General features: G+C 45.6%; 1 protein-coding gene across 4 annotated transcripts in view; it reads left to right on the plus strand.

Annotated features, from left to right (window-relative positions):
• Window positions 1–18,679, plus strand: part of DYRK4 (dual specificity tyrosine phosphorylation regulated kinase 4) — a 51,706-nt gene that overhangs the window by 22,251 nt on the left and 10,776 nt on the right. For 2 of the 4 annotated variants that reach the window (XM_008530542.2, XM_070620541.1), the window contains exons 5-11: window positions 7,479–7,592; window positions 8,293–8,431; window positions 10,167–10,330; window positions 13,058–13,194; window positions 13,511–13,651; window positions 15,494–15,632; window positions 17,848–17,929. In XM_008530542.2, coding sequence (XP_008528764.1) covers window positions 7,479–7,592; window positions 8,293–8,431; window positions 10,167–10,330; window positions 13,058–13,194; window positions 13,511–13,651; window positions 15,494–15,632; window positions 17,848–17,929 — 916 coding nt within the window. The remainder of the gene's footprint in view (window positions 1–7,478; window positions 7,593–8,292; window positions 8,432–10,166; window positions 10,331–13,057; window positions 13,195–13,510; window positions 13,652–15,493; window positions 15,633–17,847; window positions 17,930–18,679) is intronic. The other 2 variants (XM_070620542.1, XM_070620543.1) reach the window with 1 other exon arrangement.

Below are 18,679 nucleotides of genomic sequence, written 5' to 3' on the forward strand. Positions count from 1 at the left end.
ACAGAACACAGATGAGGTCAGCGGGGATCATCCAATGGCAGCATGATACAGTAAAAAGGCACTAGGAGGCACAGATTCTAGACTCAGGTTTAATATGGTTATGTTATCTTGGACAGGTCACTTGTGTAAACCTTAGGCTCTCTTTCTCCTTCTGTAAAATGAGAGCATTTTGCTAGATTCCCTAAGGTGTCTTCCAGCACCGTGATTTTCCAAGTTCTCCATCCAGAGGTCTAGAAGGGGAAGTGTCTCCCCCGAGGCTGTGCACTAAGCGCGTTAGAAAACAGCTCCAAGCATCCGGGCATTCACGCTTGTGCTGTTGCCCTTCCCTCAAGCCCTAAGGACAGCTAGGGCCTCCTTCTTCCACCGTCACCAGGGACGTAGCCTGGTGGGCAGGGCCCTAGGGAGGACACTGCATCAATGGAGTGCAAACCTGGTCCTCCCAAGTGACTGGCCACGTTTCTTTTGCTAATGGGTCTCCAGAGTCCAGGTGTGGCTATGAGTGTAATCAAGAGGCTGCTTGCCTCTGTCTTGGCATCCTGGGCTTCCTCACACACAGCGAAGGGGCTTTAAGGCAGAATCTTAGCTAGAAGCGGCAGTGGGAGGGATGTTGCAATCTGCCTAAGGTCTGTGCAGTTAGCAGCTTACTGCCTTAGCTGGAGATGTGAGGAGACTTGGCACCTCCCTCTTTCTCCCAGCTCTCTGCGATGCTCTGCTGGACCTAATCATTGAACTTGTTGTGCTCTGTAGAGAATCCCCAAAGATTTCTCTTCTCTCTCCTGTCACACCCTCTCTCTGCATTAAGGCATTTGTTTTGAACTCTAGGTTGTTCTGGCCTCTGGGAAGGGATGAGGGAGCCTGGAAGGGGGAAGCTGTGATTTGATATCACAGAACTTGAGCTTAATCTGCCCGTCCAACCTTAACTAGGCACTTGGGGATTACTTTTTCTTTAATGGGGAGGAGAAAGAGACAAGGAGAAAACAGAAAAATCTTCTGTGTGGTATGATGGGGGCAGGGTTGTTCGACGGAGGTGTGCCTTTCCGAAAAGGCTGTGTGACTTAGGGTCGGGGGACCTGGGTGGCCCTGATGCCTGCTGAGAACCCAGTTGCTTTCTCCGCTGAACGTTATAGATGAGGACATCCAGGGTTCTGTCCAAGGTAATAAGATGAGGTGATGTGTCTCAGGGTTCTGCTCTAACCAGCCCTACATAGGCACCAGGCCTATTATCCTTTAGTTTTCAGAGTGAGGGGGCAGGAAATATACCCCCCTGTGACCCATGGGTAAACTGTGCATGTTGGGGGTGGGGGCTTGGCATGATGAGAATACAAAATAGGGAAGGGGAAGGCAGAGTGCCACCACTCTGGGGACCCCAGGGAGAGGACGCTGATGCAGGTCACAGAATTAGAGATTTCACCTCCCTATGTACCTCTTTCCTTCATTCTGACATAAAAGTTACATGTCAGCGTGATTCGTGGTGGAACGGGGCTCCTGCCTGATAGGGTTTGTGAAGCCTTGTTTCCTAAAATGAAGCAACTCTTTTATCTAGTTCCCCAGTGCTGGAAAGTCTTCTCTGAGTAGAGAGATTCATTGATTTAAGACAAAGCCATCCCTTTTCTAAAAATCCTCTCTGAAAATGCAGTTGTCTTTGAGATGGGGATACGGACAGGAGGATTCTCATGTGAATTAGCTGATTCGGAGGCTGTCCCTCCAAAAGGAAGTGCCAGGGAGCAGGAGCGCACTGGTCCCCGGTGCGAGTGGAAGCCACTTGGAGTGGGAATGTGGCTATACTGGGGAAAGAAAGGGTGGACTACCAACCGGGAGGGGATGCTGAAGTCAGAGCTAAATGTCTTCTAGGGCTGCTTAGGGTCATTTCAGATCTTTGAGGACAAGAGTTGGGCTTCCTGCTCCCTCAGTCTCTCCCTTCCTCTTTCTCTTGCTTTCCTTTGTCCTTTCCTTTAGCATATATTTAGGTGCCTACTACGTGTGAGATACCATGTTAGGCTTCGGGATTCTGAGATAAACCCCAGGTGTTTTATTAAAGAGTCTTATAGTCCGTCAGAAGGAGACAGATGTAAAACAACTAATCGCAACAACCCTTTGCAGGTGCTGTGATAGGAGCAAGTACAAAGTGTGGGTAGCAGGAGGGTTAGAAATGCCAGAGGGAACGGTCACAGGGGCTTCATGGAGAAAGAGGTGCCTTGGCTGAGGCTTGAATGTGGGTGAAGTCACCAGGTGAACGACAAGGGTTTGGAGGGGAGGAAGTGGTGGGGGAGTGGGTAATGGGAGAATGGTGTAAAGGGAAACCAAATTCAGGGGTGGCAGAGATTAATTCCAAAGGAGGGGATTGCGTTTGAATGTGACTCCCAAATCTGGCTGCACAGAACTCACTTGGGGAGCTCTTTTAAAAATACAGGTTTAAGGGCTCCATCACCAGGGAGTCTGGGGTCAGGTCCCAGATTCTGTATTTTAAAAGGTCTTCAGACAACTTCGAAAACCATCGGGTCGTGTGATCTGCCGGGCATGTGGATGTACCCAGTAAATGTGTTAAGAATGCGTGCATCTCCAAGGTCTGTCCAGCGCTGTGATGCCAGTGTCCTCCTGGCTTGGGGAAACAAGAAGGAGGTGTTCCTGGAAGAATCCTTGAGGCCGTGTCACAGGAACCGATAACTGGAACAGTCTGGCACCTGTGCAGCTGTTTCGCACGAAGGCCTGGGATGTGGGTGGGGGGTGGGGCAGCTGGGATTCAGTTTTCCCACCTTCCTTGCAGCAGCTTTCAAGCTGAACTCAGCTTCTGTTTGAGAAAAGTGAATTGGCTTTTGCAAAGCAGTGAGATGGAATTTGCTTTTTTTCTTTTCTTTTTTTTTTTGCTGAGAAAACAAAAGAAGTGTGAGAAGCCAAGAGCCTTCAGTTCTCCAGTTCAGAAGACAGAGGCCCAAGAGAGCCAGCGGAAGGGCCCGGGGTCAGAACCTGAGACTCGAGGCCTTTGATCAGTGGCTTTGTCACCATACATGTTGGTGTCATGCCCAGACCCTCTGGGTCTATCACCCAGCGACAACAAGCATAGCCAAAGACCCCAGGGGATTCCTGAGATTCAAATGTGGGCCTAGACGTGGAAGAATCTCAACAAGCTGAACCTACTTGTGAACATGGGGTCTCCCTCCCTTCTTCTGGTCCACGTAGTGTGGTGTCCGTGCCCTGCGGCTGAGTCCAGGTCCCTTGACGGCCTCTTCTCAAGTCTGGTTCACTCTGTTCCTGGCTCTCCAGCAAAGAGTGCTCCCTGCAGTGGTTACTGTCTTTCCCCTTCACACTGCACTGAGCCATTTAGAGTTCTCTGTTGTAATATTTTTTGTTTTTAAATAATGGTATTTTTAAATCATAAAAGCAGTGTCTGTTCATACAAAAAGTCTGGAAAATAAAGGAGCTTCACAGTAGTGTTCTGGCTGTTGAGGAGGCCTCCGAGAGCTGTAATGAACACAGAAAGGAGTCCTGAAAGGCCCTGGTGGCTTCCTTGATGCCCTGCCTTGTCTCCTGGTGCCTGCAGAGGCCTTCTCCAGAAGATTCCTTCTCCAGAAGATTCCTTCTCCAGAAGATTCCTTCTCCAGAGGAATCGCCACCTATGCTATGTCTTCCTATGAGAAAAATCTTTATTACACTGAGGAGTCTAAATTTGGACACAGAGCTCAAGATGATTAAAGAGGTTCCTGTTATATTGGCTCAGAGGTCAGTAAGGGACTACAGATCAATGTCATGAAACTCAGTGTCCAAGGAAAGATTCCATTTCACCACAGTGAATACTGGAGATCACACCTTCTTCTTCTTGCCTCCTGGGGGTGCTGGAGCAGAATGAAGAGTAGTTAGGGAGCATTGTGTGCCTCTTGAGGAAGCTACTAGAGACAACAAACAGCCAGCAAGTTCATAAACTTGTGCAGCATCTTGGTGTCCATGCACGGGGTATGGCCATGCAGAGATGTAGAGGCTTCCACCCTCGGTGGCCTGGCCCAGCCTGGGGCTGCTGGAATGCTGGGCTGGTAGCATCTGGCTGTGAACTGCCTCTCTTTACCTCTGGTTGTCATACAAATGTAATTTTTTATGTGCAGCACGATGTGACAAAGGCTGGGAAGCACTGTTCTATACAACGGTTCTCAGTCTTGGTTCCACAAGAGGATGAAGGTTGCATTCAGGACACACTCCCAGGGGTCATTTGAAGGAATCTTACATATGGGACTTTGGAGGTTACATCTTCCTCAGCCCCCAGTTCCATGCCCTTTTCTCACGGAAGCTCATTAGGTGGACTCTGGCGCTTCCGGGGTTAGAGAGCTCACTACCTCATGAGGACTCCCATGTCATTCTCGGAAAGCTCTAAACTTTAGAAAATCCTTCTTTGTATTGAGCCAAAAGCTACCTCCCTATAAATTCCACACTTTGGCCTGATTCTGTCCTTTGGACCACATAGAACCAGTTTATACTGTGTCGTAAGCAACAACCCTTCTGACAGCCACTCTTCCTAGGAGTTTTATCAATAGACAATTTTTTTAGAACAGTTTTAGATTTACAGAAAAATTGAGCAGGTAGTACAGAGTTCCCATATACCATTCCACACCCCACACCAGTTTCCTCTATTATTAGTTTCTTACATGTATATGTTGCATTAGTTACAATTAATGAACTGATGTTGATACATTACTATTAATGAAACTCCTTGCTTTAGGCGGATTTCCTTAATTTTTACCTAATGTCCTTTGTCTGTTCCAGGATCGCATCCAGGATACTGCATTGCATTTAGCTCTCATGTCTCCTTTGGCTCCTCGGGGCTGTGACAGTTTCTCAGACTTTCTTTGTTTTTGGTGACCTTGAGAGTTGTGAGGAATTCTGGTCAGGTATATTGTAGGTTGCTTGTCTATTGGAATTTGTCTGTTTTTTTCATGATAAGATTGGGTTTCTAGGTGTGGGGAGGAAGACCACTGAGATAAAGTGCCATTTTCCTCAATCAGATCAACAGTGCGTACTATCAACATGGTGTATGACTGTCAGTGTTGACTGGGTCGCCTGGCTGAGGCAGTGTGTGTCTGGTTTCTTCGCGGTGAAGTTGCTCTTTCCCCCTTCCATGCTGGACTCTTTGGAAACCAGTCACTGTGCACAGCCCACGCGTGAGGAGTGGGCAGTGGTGCGCCACCTCCGCTAGCCAGAATAGCTGTATCATTTATTAGGAATTCTTCTGCGTGGGAGATTTGTCTCTTCTCCTCTACTTATTTCTTTATCCAACCTTTTATTTACATCAGTGTGGACGCATGGATATTTATGTTATACTTTGAGTTATAATTCAATACTACTTTACTTCGTTGCTAAAATTGTTTCAGCTTTGGCCATTGGGAGCTCTTTGAGTTGGCTCCTGTGCCCCTGTGACATACTTTCATCACTGTGGGTTTTTTTTTTCTGTTTGAGCACTTCCTTACTTTCTGTCACTACAAGATGCTCTAGGCTGATCTTGGACGTTTTCTGCCCCAATCCTAGAATCACTCATTTCTCCAAGGAGCCTTGGTTCCTCTTATTGGAGAGTGGTATTAGAAGCCAAGATCTGAGTGCTAGGTGTGCTTTGTCTACTGGGGTGTTATTTCTTTTAGGACCTATCAGCTGACAAAGCAAAGAAAGGTGTGTGTGCATGTGCATGCACTAACCCTTGAATATACACATATTTATACATAGTTCTGTATGTAGCCATCTATATCTATATTAAGTTAACCAGGAGTTCTTACTGACAGCTCCAACTCTAATCCATTATCACATGGTGGTGAGGTTGATGTTGATGTAGATTATCTGTACATGTCTATCCAACAATGAGAAACCTGGTTCCTATCATCTGCCATCCATTTATTCAGTTGTTTGATTCCAGTATATATGTATGGCAGTGTCAGAATTGTTAACTTCTCAGGAGTTTTGTTTTGTTTTATCTTCTCTGAGATTAAACATCCTCAGCTCCTTTAATCATTTTAGGCTCCACACTATCTTACTCATTATCCATCAATTCTGAGTCCATGATTTTCCTGTTTCCTGAGAAATGAGTAAAGATCACTCTGTCCATTCTACAAATGATGAAAACGAGCTCTAGCAAATACTTACTCTTAGCATATACAATGCACTGGTTGAAGTGCTTTATGCCTATGAACTTATTTAATCCTCACAACAGCGCTATGAGGTTGGTACTGTTATTATCTCCATATTTCATGAGGGAAGGTTAATAACTTGCCCAAGGTCAATCAACTAATGAGTAGTGGAGCTGGGATTCAAAACCAGAGTCTGACTTCAGAGTCCATGTCTATAAGCATTCATTTATGCCACATTGCTGCTAGAGGGGTCTTCCTGAAATACGGCTTTGCGTATGTAACTCCCAGCCTTGCAAATTGTCAGTGGTTCACTATTGCCCATAAGATAAAGGCCAAGTATCTTAGCTTAGCGTTTAGTGCCTTCCACCAGTGTACCCTCTGCTCCAGTTTAACCAGCATGACAGTAAAGACCCCTGGATATGCCCAGATAGTAGTGTTTCGCCTAATGAGCATGGTTTCTACCCTTCCTCCCCATTAAAGCCCAGACCAAGCCACACCCCTTCCAGAAAGCCTCCCCACATCCTCCTGGGCGGACGGCATTCACAGTGATCTCTTTCTTCTTTGTTGACACTCGTTGTCCATGCTCTTTGGTTGGTATTTAGTCTGGGTTGTGTTTTGTTAATGTACTTTTCATTTATCTGTTCAGTCTCCCCAACTTATTCTCAGTGCCAACTTGTCATTGTTGATGGTTATAAGTTTTAGTCCCCACAAACTTACCTGATGAGAAGTTGGGACTCAGTAAGATCTGGCATTGCAGTATTTGCTCAGATATCATCATTGTCCATCCAATAAACAGCCAAATCCTGCATATAGTACATGTTAGCCAATCAAATTAGTTTAGTCTGAGGCCATGGCCCATGCCTTCTGCAATCCCCTCTTCCTCAGACTACGTCCCTATTCTAGGAGGTCAAATGGACTATTCTAAATGGTCTGCATTGTTATAGCTTGGTGGAGGGCTTAGCTATGCTGGGTGGTGTTAAGTTGAAGTATTGTATCCAGTTCCTATTTCAATGTGGCCAGTATACCAGGTTTTATAGAGGTGGGTCTGGTACCAGCTGTGTCTCAGCTTTGGACAAATATCATTCAGTTCCCTAAGAGAGGGCTGGAAGAAGGAGAACCCCTGGGTTCTGGGTTCAAGTTTAGCCTGTTTTTGTTAAACTTCACTTATTTCAGTGCCACCTTCATGATTTGGCCATATCTTCATAGTACTCACACTCTTTTTTTTTTTTATTTTAGTCTCATCCTAAATAATAACCACAAAATTACAGGTTTAATTTGGTTCAGGCTCATCCTTGCTGTGGGAAGGGAGCTGGGAGAAATGACTCCCTGAAGACATTTTCTTGCTTGAGGCTGAAACTTACCCAGATTCTCCTTCTGTAGAATACAAACACCAACGTTACTTCACTCCCTTTTGAGGATGCCAAGGGGAAGAACATGGTTAACTTCCCAAGAATCAGCAATAAAATCCCGCCAAAGCCACCCCTGCTGTATCAGGTGAGTACAGGGCAGTGCACATGGCCCTGAGCAGGCAAGTGAAAGACCTGATTTCAGTCCAGAATCACATTTAGAAAGGCCCAGCATGGTGGGAAAAGCACAGTGTTAGCTGGAGAGTTGGGTTCTAGTCCTGTTCTCAATGAATGTAAACTTGAGCAAATAAGTCATTGACTTTCTCTACAAAACGGGATGGATTCATGAGGATTCATTGAGAAAAGGCAAAGTGAAGTATCTGATATATAAATGGTACAAGTATTCAAAATGTTTGTTTTCCTTCCATGTCTCCTGTTTTTTTGTGTGTGTAAGGACAAAATGAGGTAATGTGAGAAAGTGCCAAGTTAAAGAGGTATTATATACACGTAAGTTCAAGGATCTGTGCCCTTTGGCACAAATTAGGAATTGGCCTTCTCAAGAGCAGTGGTAAAAAACTGTTCTCATCTCTTCCAGCAGTAAGATGTCATTGGGGTTGTCAACTGCATACTGTAACGTACATGAGTCTCACAGAGAATAATGTGAGTCAGACAGGTACTCCTTTGAGAGAAGGATTGAGAAAACCTACTGACTCATAATTACCATTTTCTCCCTGGAGAGGAAAGAGAAGAGTCTGGGTGCATTTGGGCGTTCTTGGTCAGATAAATAGTTTGTGGCACCTACGAGAAGCCTAAGCAACCCTTTATTGCAAGTCTCTTTCCCTGGACAGGAGAGTCAAAGTCACAATCAGATGTCAGCCTCTGAGCTCAAGGCTTCAGAAATGCCTTTCTGTCTGAGCATTAAAACTCTAGATCCCAAGCCAGAGGAGAAAGCACCCCAGAAGCACAAGGTGCCTCTGACAGCGGCAGGTAAGCCTTTGGGGCAGCAGCAGGGGTGGTGGGGGGTGGTTATAGATGGTCAGGGGGTCAGGAGCTGAGCTGAGCTGGAGAAAGCTATGCTGCCAGGTGTTGGAGTAGTCCATGAGGGCAACAAGCCAAAATGAAAGTAAGAGTCAAGCCTTTCATCACTTACTGTGATAGTAAAGCAAGAGGCTAAATACGAGAAAGCACTGGCTCCCCATGGGTCCATTTTCCCCCATGGACTGCCACCAGGCCTGCGTCAGATGTATCAGTGCGTTCGGAGGGGATTGTCTCACTGCCTCAGGAGCCTGAACAAGGCTCCTGTCGTTTTATGGAGGAGGGTGGTAGAAACAGGAGGGGGAAGAGCTAGGAGTAGAAAAGTGCTGTGCACTGAGTCAGAGTGGGGAAAGTGTCTTGAAGTCACCCCCACACCCCAATAAGGTGGTCTTGGCAGAAGCACCTGAGGAAGGCCTCTGAATGGAGGCTCCTGGGTTAGGAATGTAGATATGTATGAGAGTGTGGCCAGCCAGGGGAGCCTGAGTCCTTGACTGCGACTCTTCAGAGACTTCAGTGCACTGCCTGTGCACCGAGGCTGGTGTGGGGAGGGCAGCTTCCTCCGTGAGGCCTGCCTGGTTACGCCTTTGTAATCACCTAAGGTCAGACCTGAAAGATCATGCATAGATTTTTGGCCAGGAGCTCAACTCCTCACAAGGTTCAGAGATTCATGACCTGTTAGAGTTCAAAGGAAGAAAACTAAAATCCACTAGGTGCCAACACTATCTGATGCCAGGAGCTTTTCTAGCACAGCTTTGAAATGAACTGTCCTTCCTCTTGTTAAACAATCTCAGGAACTACCCACGAGGAGGCCATTTCAGTTCGGAGCTGGTCCTGACTTTACAGAGCTGAAATCTCTGCTGATCCTCCCTGCTCTCTTAGGCCTTGGGTCTGTCTTCTGGGGAGAGAACATGCCTTATTCAGCTTACACATGGCTGCCTTTCACATATATAGAGACACAGATCTTGTCCCCCGTAGGTCTTTTTTCCTCCCAATGGTTCCTTTTCCAGCTCTTCAGCAGTTTGTCAATAACGTGGTGCCCCTCCCACCCCCCAATGCTCGTTTCCCTCCTCTCAGCACTGTCTAGTTTATCTTTATCTCAGAGTATGAATCCCACTCCCGCCATCCTCACACCAAACACCAGAGCCCTGCTGTGACCTGGCCAGAGGAGAGGAGAGGAGAGGGAGCAGAATTTCCTTCCTTGTAGTCCGGGAGACTCACTGACTCAGTGAGTCCAAATAGCTCCTGGGCCTTTAGAGTCACATTTATGTTACCTGCCTGGTCCCTGAAGACACTACAGTTTGCAGACTCGCTCAGGATAGACTGTTTGTGGAGCCCAATACCACGTTAACTCAGACAGCTGCTGCCTTAGCTACCTGCTATTGTTGACACTAAGTTTACTCCTGGAGTTTTTATCCATGCTGCTGCAACTCACAGCTCTTTGGGGCCTAAATTCCTCCTTTCCCTTCCTTTGCATTTTCCTCCTGATTTGTTGAAATCAGCACAACCCCTTGACTTCTATCCTTGTTACATTTCCACCCTATGAGATTCAAGATGCGTGATGCTTAGTGAGCCACCCAGTTGAGGAAAGGACCGACTGGCTCATGAATGGGAAGGGATCCCATCATCTGAGCCCTGGGCAGATCCCCATGTCGCCTCAACCTCACTGACTACAGTGTTTTCCATACAGAGGCCCTAAAGTTTTTTAAGAACCAGCTATCTTCTTATGAGCAAAGTGAAATCCTGGGCTACACAGAGCTGTGGTTCCTGGGGCTTGAAGCTGAGAAGCTCCACATGGCTCCTGAGAGATTCAGCAAGACAAGCTTTGATGACGACCATGGCTCCTATAGGAAGGTGATGGGGAAGTAGCCCATGGGAACTGCAGGGGTTTGGGGCTTGGGGACAAGAGACACTCTGGAAAGGAAAAAAGTCTGGGGTATTTGATAGCATTTGCTGCTGCTATTTCTGAGACTAAGCATCCTGAAGGATTCTAGTAGGTGCTAAACCAAAAAATACCGCGTTTAGAAATGGAAAAACATGCAATTAAGAAACAAACCATTCTGATAACACAATAATGATTTTCTCCAAGAGTATTTGGAGTAACAGTTTTGTATCCTGGGTGAACTCCCACAGGCTCTCCTACTGTGCAGCGCCGGCCCCATTGGAAAAGGCCACACTATGGAATAAGGTGCAGTCTCCTCCACATTCCCTTTTTTGTCTCCTCCATACAAGTCCATAATGGACCTTTTTAAATTTTATAATAAACATTATCTCTCCCACAGAAAAACAAGCTTTTGCCGCTATAATCCCTGGGGCATAGTGCTTGACTTCCTTCGGTTTTCCGAAGGTGGATGCCAGCGACTCCTGCTCTTCTGACTGTATCTCTAGGGTTCCCCAGGACGGTGCCTCTTCCCAGCCTGAGCATGGAATCTGGGCGTCGAAGGTGTCCCTTTCACTTCAGGAAACAATTCCTACTTCTGAGGATATCAGATGTGTGGTCCTTAGTCCGCTCGGCTGTGGGCTGTTGGGAATTTCCTCCTTTGGACATTTCCTCATAACTTAGGTTTAGGAAACAAGATTGGCCTTTGGTGGCTTCATAGAAGAGGCAGATTTTCTTAACAGTATCTAGGGCTGTGTTTCTTGAGCTTTACTATGCACACAAATCACCTGGAGATGTTGTTAAAAGTGCAGATTCTGTTCAGCAGGTCTAGGGTGGGCCTGAGATTTTGCCTTTCTAAAAAGCTTCCAGGTGATGTCCATGTTGCTGGTCCTTGGGCCACACTTTGAGAAGCAAGGATTTAGACTTTCTGGCACACATCCTTTATCTAGAGCCCTGGTTCTCAACCTTTTTAGGCCAAGGATCTCTTTGGGAATCTGATAAAAGCTGTAAATTCTCATCCCATAAAAGGTAACCTGCACATACACAAAATTTCAAGGATGGGGATTATTAATGGGTCCTTGGTTAAGAATCTCCAGTATAAATCTTACCTCCAGTTCGGCAAGACATCCTCAACTCCTCCCTCCCTTTCTTCCACCCTCCCTCACCCAGCCCTGAAACCTAGGCCTGGAGTCTCTGGGAAATTCCCCAGGGATGTCAGCGCTACCTTTAAATTAATTCGCTAGAACTCAGTTGCTCAATCTCAGATCTTAGTGAGCTATGTTTTTGGTGAGGGGAGAGGGATAGTGTGTTCTTTCTGTATGTTTGGAATCTCCATCCTTACTGCGTTGCAGTGGACACACACATATACGATGCACGTGGCTAAATTGCCAAACAAGCACCACAGCTGTATTCTCCCATTTATTCTGTCAGCAAATGTTAATTGAATACCTATTTATTTGGACCCTGTCGTATGCTTGGGCATCTATTAGACTCTGGAAATATAAAGGGAACTATCAAAAATGAGTACAACCTGGTCCTTGGCCTCAAGTAAACAGCATCAATGTCAAAGTTGACATGTGAGTGAATAATTATGATACCACCAAACTGGTGGCCTATAGGAGAAATATATAAATGCTAGGGACACACATATGTACCTTTACACCAACATGTGCAGAAGCTATCCCTTGCCCTTTCTGAAAATATTCTCATGACAGACCTTTGCAAGTAATCTACTTCCACATATCAGTTAAGTTGTACATGTTCATAGTCATGATCTTGATTTCTCCTTTATGAGCAGATCCCCACCACACAATCACAGACACATCCTGAGGACTTAAATTCTCCCCTTTACCTCTCCCAAATTCATGTGTGTAACACTAGGATTCAGAGATTTCTCAGAGCTGGAAGGCCTTAGAGATCTTCTTATCCACAACCTTCAGTTGCAGATGAGGGCACTGCAGCTCAGAGTGGGTAAGTGGTTTATCTGAAGCCCTCCAGATAAAGTCTTATTAATTTAAATTTTCCTGTTGCTTTGACTAAGCACCTGCTCCCTAGTTTCCAAAACACCGAGGGACATGGGTGATTCTGGCTCTTGGAAGATATTTCCCTTCTTAGTTGGGAAAGGTCCAAGTTCTTTTCTGCTAACTCCAAGATAGAATTAAATCTGGCTAAGTCAAGAGGAGAACCAGATCCGGCCAGGAAGAGGCAGAGTAGACACAAAGTCTTCTCTGATTGATGGAGACACATCAGGGGTCAGAAATGAAGCTTTTTCTGAACTAAAGCTGCTGCTCAGCTGCATTCAAGAATCATGAAATATACAAACTGGAAGGGACCTTCAGGCCACTTTGTTCAACCTCTTACTTCATAGGTTCCCACATGTGCAGAAAACCAGAGGTGGTAGCAGGACTGGGACTAGAATTCAAGTTTCCCAAAGATAATCCAATGTTCCTTGTACTGCGTGACACAGATGGAGCCTGTGGGATTTTCCCTGGTACCACATGGGTGGCCTGGGATTCAGGCAATAGTCTAACCATTGTAGTAGTAATGAGATGAGGGTGGGAGTTGAGCATGTGCCCGGTGCAGTCCAGAAAGTTCTCCCCAGGAGTCAGCGGTGAGCTGGGAATGGGTATCCTGGGGCCCCAGTGTCAGGGAAGCTCCAGAGCCCATAGCTCTGCTCCTTACTCCTGGCCTGGCTTCTGCAGGTCCTGCATGACCACATTGCCTACCGCTACGAGGTTCTGGAGATGATCGGGAAAGGGTCCTTTGGACAGGTGGCCAAGTGCTTGGATCACAAAAATAATGAGTTGGTGGCCTTGAAAATCATCAGGAACAAGAAGAGGTGTGGCTTAGCAGATGGCATAGACTATAGAGGAGGGACCACACGACTCTGGCCCCTTCGTAATGCCTCCCCTTCCTGAGTCTGCCTCTTCCTCTGATCTTCCTCTTCTTTTTCCTCTTTCCCTCTCTCTGTCTGATTCAATGACAGAACAAAGAGTAAGCAAGAGTATGGAATGTTTAGTGCTTTCTGCCACCCTAGACAGTCTTGGGGTCATGGGGAGGGGCTGAGGAAATGGGCTAACTGCTGCAGCACGACATGGCACCCTTGTCTTCTGTCCTCATTTCCTGTCTTCCTTGCCATTCTCCAATCACTTCAGATTTCACCACCAGGCCCTGATGGAGCTGAAGATCTTGGAAGCTCTCCGAAGGAAGGACAAAGACAACGCCTACAATGTGGTACACATGAAGGACTTTTTCTACTTCCGCAATCACCTCTGCATCACCTTTGAACTCCTGGGGTCAGCTGCTTTTTCTTTTTAATTCATTTTCTTCGGGAAAGTTGCTTAAGTGACAGGAGAGAATCCTGGAGGCCAGAACACTAGATTTTTCTGGATGTGAACGTTTAATGACTAGAATGGATACACAGCCACCTAGTTATCTAGAAAGCCCAAGAATAATGAGGCTGGGACCAAGAGCTGCCCACCTCACCCATGTGTCAGTCATGCCTGTCGCCTGCCGGCATACAGGATGTGCTGCCTAGGTTCCGGGTGCTGAACTGGCTGACATAACCAAACCAAGGCCTCTGCCCTTGAGAGCTAAACTGAAATATGTTGAAAATGGGTTTCCTTTGCTACCATGTCCCACTCGCTGGCTTTACAACTGTATGATGCAGAGGTTGGAACCCAAGGGAACAGGCAGCTGGCTGCTCAGAGAGAGAAAGGGCTTTGATTTTGAGCAAATAAGGACAGGAACAGGTATTTTTGGTAAGAGAGCAGAAACTGACTGAAATAGATTGGCATCACCTGTTTAAACGTTGGAGCTGAAAGAGCATGCTAATTTGATGCAATTAAATAAAATTTTCTGTCTGAGAAGACCATCTGATGCAATTTAAATAAAACTAGAAACCCAGAATGCATTTAGCAAAAGCGAATAATCAGGGATGAGCTCTCAGAAGCCCAGTGTTGTTGGCTTCACTGAGCTGGTAGCTTGGTGCTCTCATGACACCATCGCTGATGGTGAAATTCTAAGAACTGGCTAAATTTGAATCAGAAAGTTAACATCCTCCTCACTATCTCTGATGATTGCAAAATGTGGTTAATTTTCCAATATGTGGAGGTGAATTATCTTTCTTGCAGCAAGATGGACATCCCAGGCTGCCTTTCTTGGCCATTAATCTTAGTGCAGTTAGGCTGTCACTGTATTAAAAGAGCTTTGAGAGGTCAGGAGAGGCAAGTGTGTGGAGGGAGAATTCAAAGGCAGAGAAGCTGGGAAGTTGTCCAGTGTCGCACAGCTAGTCAGGATGAGGCCAGAGCCACGTCTCACATCTCCACTGTATCCCTCAAGAGTGAATGGCTTCCTCAATAATGCCAGAGCTAGAGAAAGCTCAGCAGTGGAAGAATAGGAGGGATGGGGAAGAGACTGATGCGCAGTTGCTCCTGGATTGTGCCCTTCCTTCCTCTCCCCATTTCACAGAAGCCATCGGCTAGCAGCCCCTGGATAAGTTTTCCTTTTTAAAATGCTTTGCATTAGTTTCCAACATCTGTAAGTCATCAGATTTCACATAAGATAGCTGGCTTTTATATATTGCAGGCTTTTAGGATGATCTGGCAAGAGCAAGCCCTCATCCCTGCAAGATGACAGTTAGGTGGGACCAAGAGCCAGGTTGGATTTAGATAGGGTAGGGCTTCTCCATTTGCCTCAGTCCCATCTGTCCATTGTCTTGCTCCCTTACCCATCAGTAACTTGATATCTTTAGACAGCCTCCTCAGGCCTGGGTGGGAGTGGCTGCTTGGTGGAGTGACTGGTGGACTTCCTGTAGCCTTCCCTAGGGCTTGAAGAACTATGAATATTCTGGAAGTCTGGTCCAACTTCTTAACACCCACATGCATAATGAAGTGATTAAATGACCCTGTCACATAGGAAACGAGGGGACATCTGAGAGGCCAACACAGTTGGGCTTCACCCTGGGTCCACCATGAATCAATGGGAAAGTTGAGTTGATAGGACACAGAAGCCCTGCCTCCTGATCTGACACTTGCCTACTGCCACCTCGGGGAAACCAGGTGGTATGGGAGTGTTTGCAGGTTCAAACTCAGCTTTACACTTTTTACATGATACACATCACTCTCTCTCTTTCCCAGAATCAACTTGTACGAGTTGATGAAGAATAACAGATTTCAAGGCTTCAGTCTGTCAGTGGTTCGGCGCTTCACCCTCTCTGTTTTGAAGTGTTTACAAATGCTTTATGTAGAGAAAATCATTCACTGCGACCTCAAGCCTGTGAGTACAACCTCTGTCCTGCCAGGAGAGCTGTTCCCCACCTGCAAAAACTGTTTGCCTCGTTCCATTCCCCAGTGGTAACTGGGCAGCCATCATGGCCCAGGCTCCAGGGTGAAACCAAACAGTCATGTTTATAGGTTGTGTAAAGCAAGTGAGGTACAGGAAAGACTAAGGCAGGGATATTGGGGCAATAACCAGTGATGTGGTGTCATTGAGGCAGACAGGAACAGGAAGGTTTGAGGGCTTTTCTATGCGGGGTGAGTGGTTGGGGTCTTGAGCATCAAGATGTGTAGTGAGAAGTCCTGGGCATGTAGGTTTGCCCTTTTTGCCATCTCAGTGAGAAAATCAACAGTAACTGTAGTCCATAGGAGTTCAACACTGGGGCCGACATTCTCCCCTTTCTGCTCTGCAGAGACATGTGTCTTGCAGGGGGATGGAGCACTATTGTGCTAAGTCCTCATTATATCTACTGTACTCTGAGTTGGTCCTAGGGCACAGCAAGTCCATGACCACTTCCTCTACTCCAAATATATGTACCCTTCCTACCTGTCCTGCTAGTATTCTGAATGTAGCTCCATTATTGCACTGATTGCTTTGTGTAGGAATTGTTTCTTTATCTGTATCCACCACTGGACTACAAGCTTCCTCGAGATTAGGAACCATGTCCTCTCACCATTTTATTCCCAGGACCTAACATGGTACCTGGCAATATTTATGGGAGGCAATAAGTAAATGCTTGTTAGATGAGTTAATGATTGCAAATGAGAGGAATACAGAGAGGTAGCTAGGGAAAAAGTATAAGGGTATGAAGATATGGAGCCAGGAGCTGGTTCCAAAAACAACCCTCACAGATATGTAAATATCCCTTAACTTTTCCTCATTCCCTTCTCCTCACTCCCCAAAATGGATATAACAAATTTTTTTCAAAAACATGCAACTTATTAGGTAAATTTGGGATATTTTTGCAATGAAAGATTATCAAGATAAAGATGTTCTCTCAGGGCTGACTAGTAGAGCCTCACAAGGATAGTGGTACATTGATTTAGTCTCCACATTCAAGTTCCTAATCCTGTTTTGCAGCCACAAAGGGTCAACACCATGGTCTTTGGGCTTCAGGGACTGACTCTCATCAAGGAAATCCATAAGATACTTGGTAGCCAAAATATCAGGTGATAGATTTCCTTGAGAAATAGATCAAGTAGACTGGAATAGACACACAACCGGGAGAATGTTCGGTGAGTCTGTGTTCAAGAACCAGGGAGTTATTCTTATGGATTTTAACGGTTAGTATCCACGAGCTGTGATGGTCTGATGCATCCATCCCTCTGTAGAGCTATTTCTGCCCATACGATGGGAAGGCCGTGGAGTTAAAGAGCCTTTCCACTGGGCTAGGGACACACTAGAAAGTCTTACTCTTTTAAGACTTTTGCTGATCATACTCTTTCAGTAAACACAAATATTCTTTAGAAAAGGTGCTATGGACTAAATTTGTACTTTCTTAGTTTGTGGTGCCAGAGGCTTTACATCAGGACTGCTATGCCATATCTAGAATATTCAGGGATTCAGTAAGCAATCAATTTGTCTGATATTCATAATAAGTAATTCATCTGATAGCAAGATTCTTGAAAACATGATTAAGACTTTAATCTTCCAGCCCTGGGAAGTACACTCTCATGCTCTGAGAGGAGCGTTCAGGAGGTCTTCCTTCTTATCCATGACTCTACTGGAACACCTGGTTTCACGTTTTTCCCTAGAGTCAGCAAAAGGATCACAAACTCCAATCAAATCATTGCCTCTTTTGGGTCCTCTACTGTCATAGCAGTCTGTTGGTGAGGCATTTAATGGCAACATCAAATTCAGTCAATAATCTTTCTAAGGCCTTATGCAAGCAAGGCATAGAACCAGGTGCCAAGGAAGATAAAAAGAACCCACAATCTTCAGGAGTTACACAATCTATGTGGGGAAAGAGACAAAATCTGCAAAAGAATTACTGCAAAGCAGCAAATATTGGGTCCAAACAATAGGGACAGACCACAAGTCAAATGGGAAGTCAGAGGATGGGGAGAACAATGGGGTTTGGAGAAGAAGTGGGAGGAGTCCACCTGCAGGTGATTGCTTTTTGAACTGGGTCCTGGAGAATGGCAGCATTTAGGTAAATAGAGAGCCTAGGGCAACATTATTAAAACTTGACATATGTCTTTCTTCTTCTCTCTAGGAGAATATAGTGTTATACCAAAAGGGCCAAGTCTCTGTTAAAGTTATTGACTTTGGATCAAGCTGTTATGAACACCAGAAAGGTAGGCCCCGTTCCAATCCCTTTGTCTGAGTTTTCCTGCTGTGATTTCTTTCCCTTACTGAAACAAATGCTTCACACATCGGTCACCTGGGTTCTAGCCTGGCCTCAGTGACAATAATGGCTGTGGATTTGAACAAGTGTGACTTTGAATAAAGTTCTTAACTTCTCTGAGCCTAAGTTTCCTCATCTACAAAATGAGAAGGTCGGACTCAAATACCGTTAAGGGTTCTTTGCAGCTCTCATATTCTGTGGATTTGGAATTTCCCAAGAACACTGGGTCCCCAAACTAACTAGATGGGCGTCAGAATCACTTGAGGCCTCTGAAGTTGTAGCTTCCAGGGCATCTTCTCAGATGTACCAAATTTAAATTTCTGGGGGAGTACCCAGGAGTCTGCACTTAAGAAAACATAGCCATTCTATGGTTTGGAATTCACTGCCCTAAGTTCTCTAGGTTTTACACTTTGTTCAAGCTATAATCTAGAAAGCAGCCCTGGGGTACATTTGCACAACCTGCAATGAACTTGATTTAATAGGCTCTTCTGTTGGCTTTTATCATTTGGTGTTGAGAACATGTACCGTTCAATAAACATTTATTGAGTATTTGCTTTGTGTCAATCATTATCCTGGGTTCCAGGAACAAAAAATGAACACTTTTTGTCCTCAGATTGCCTATAGTCCAATGGAAGAGACAGAAAAATAAAAATATACCATGATAGATACAATGATTAGAGATATATACAGCTTGTGTTAC

This window comes from Equus przewalskii, chromosome 5 (genome assembly GCF_037783145.1).
Source record: "Equus przewalskii isolate Varuska chromosome 5, EquPr2, whole genome shotgun sequence".
Taxonomy (NCBI): Eukaryota; Metazoa; Chordata; class Mammalia; order Perissodactyla; family Equidae; genus Equus; species Equus przewalskii.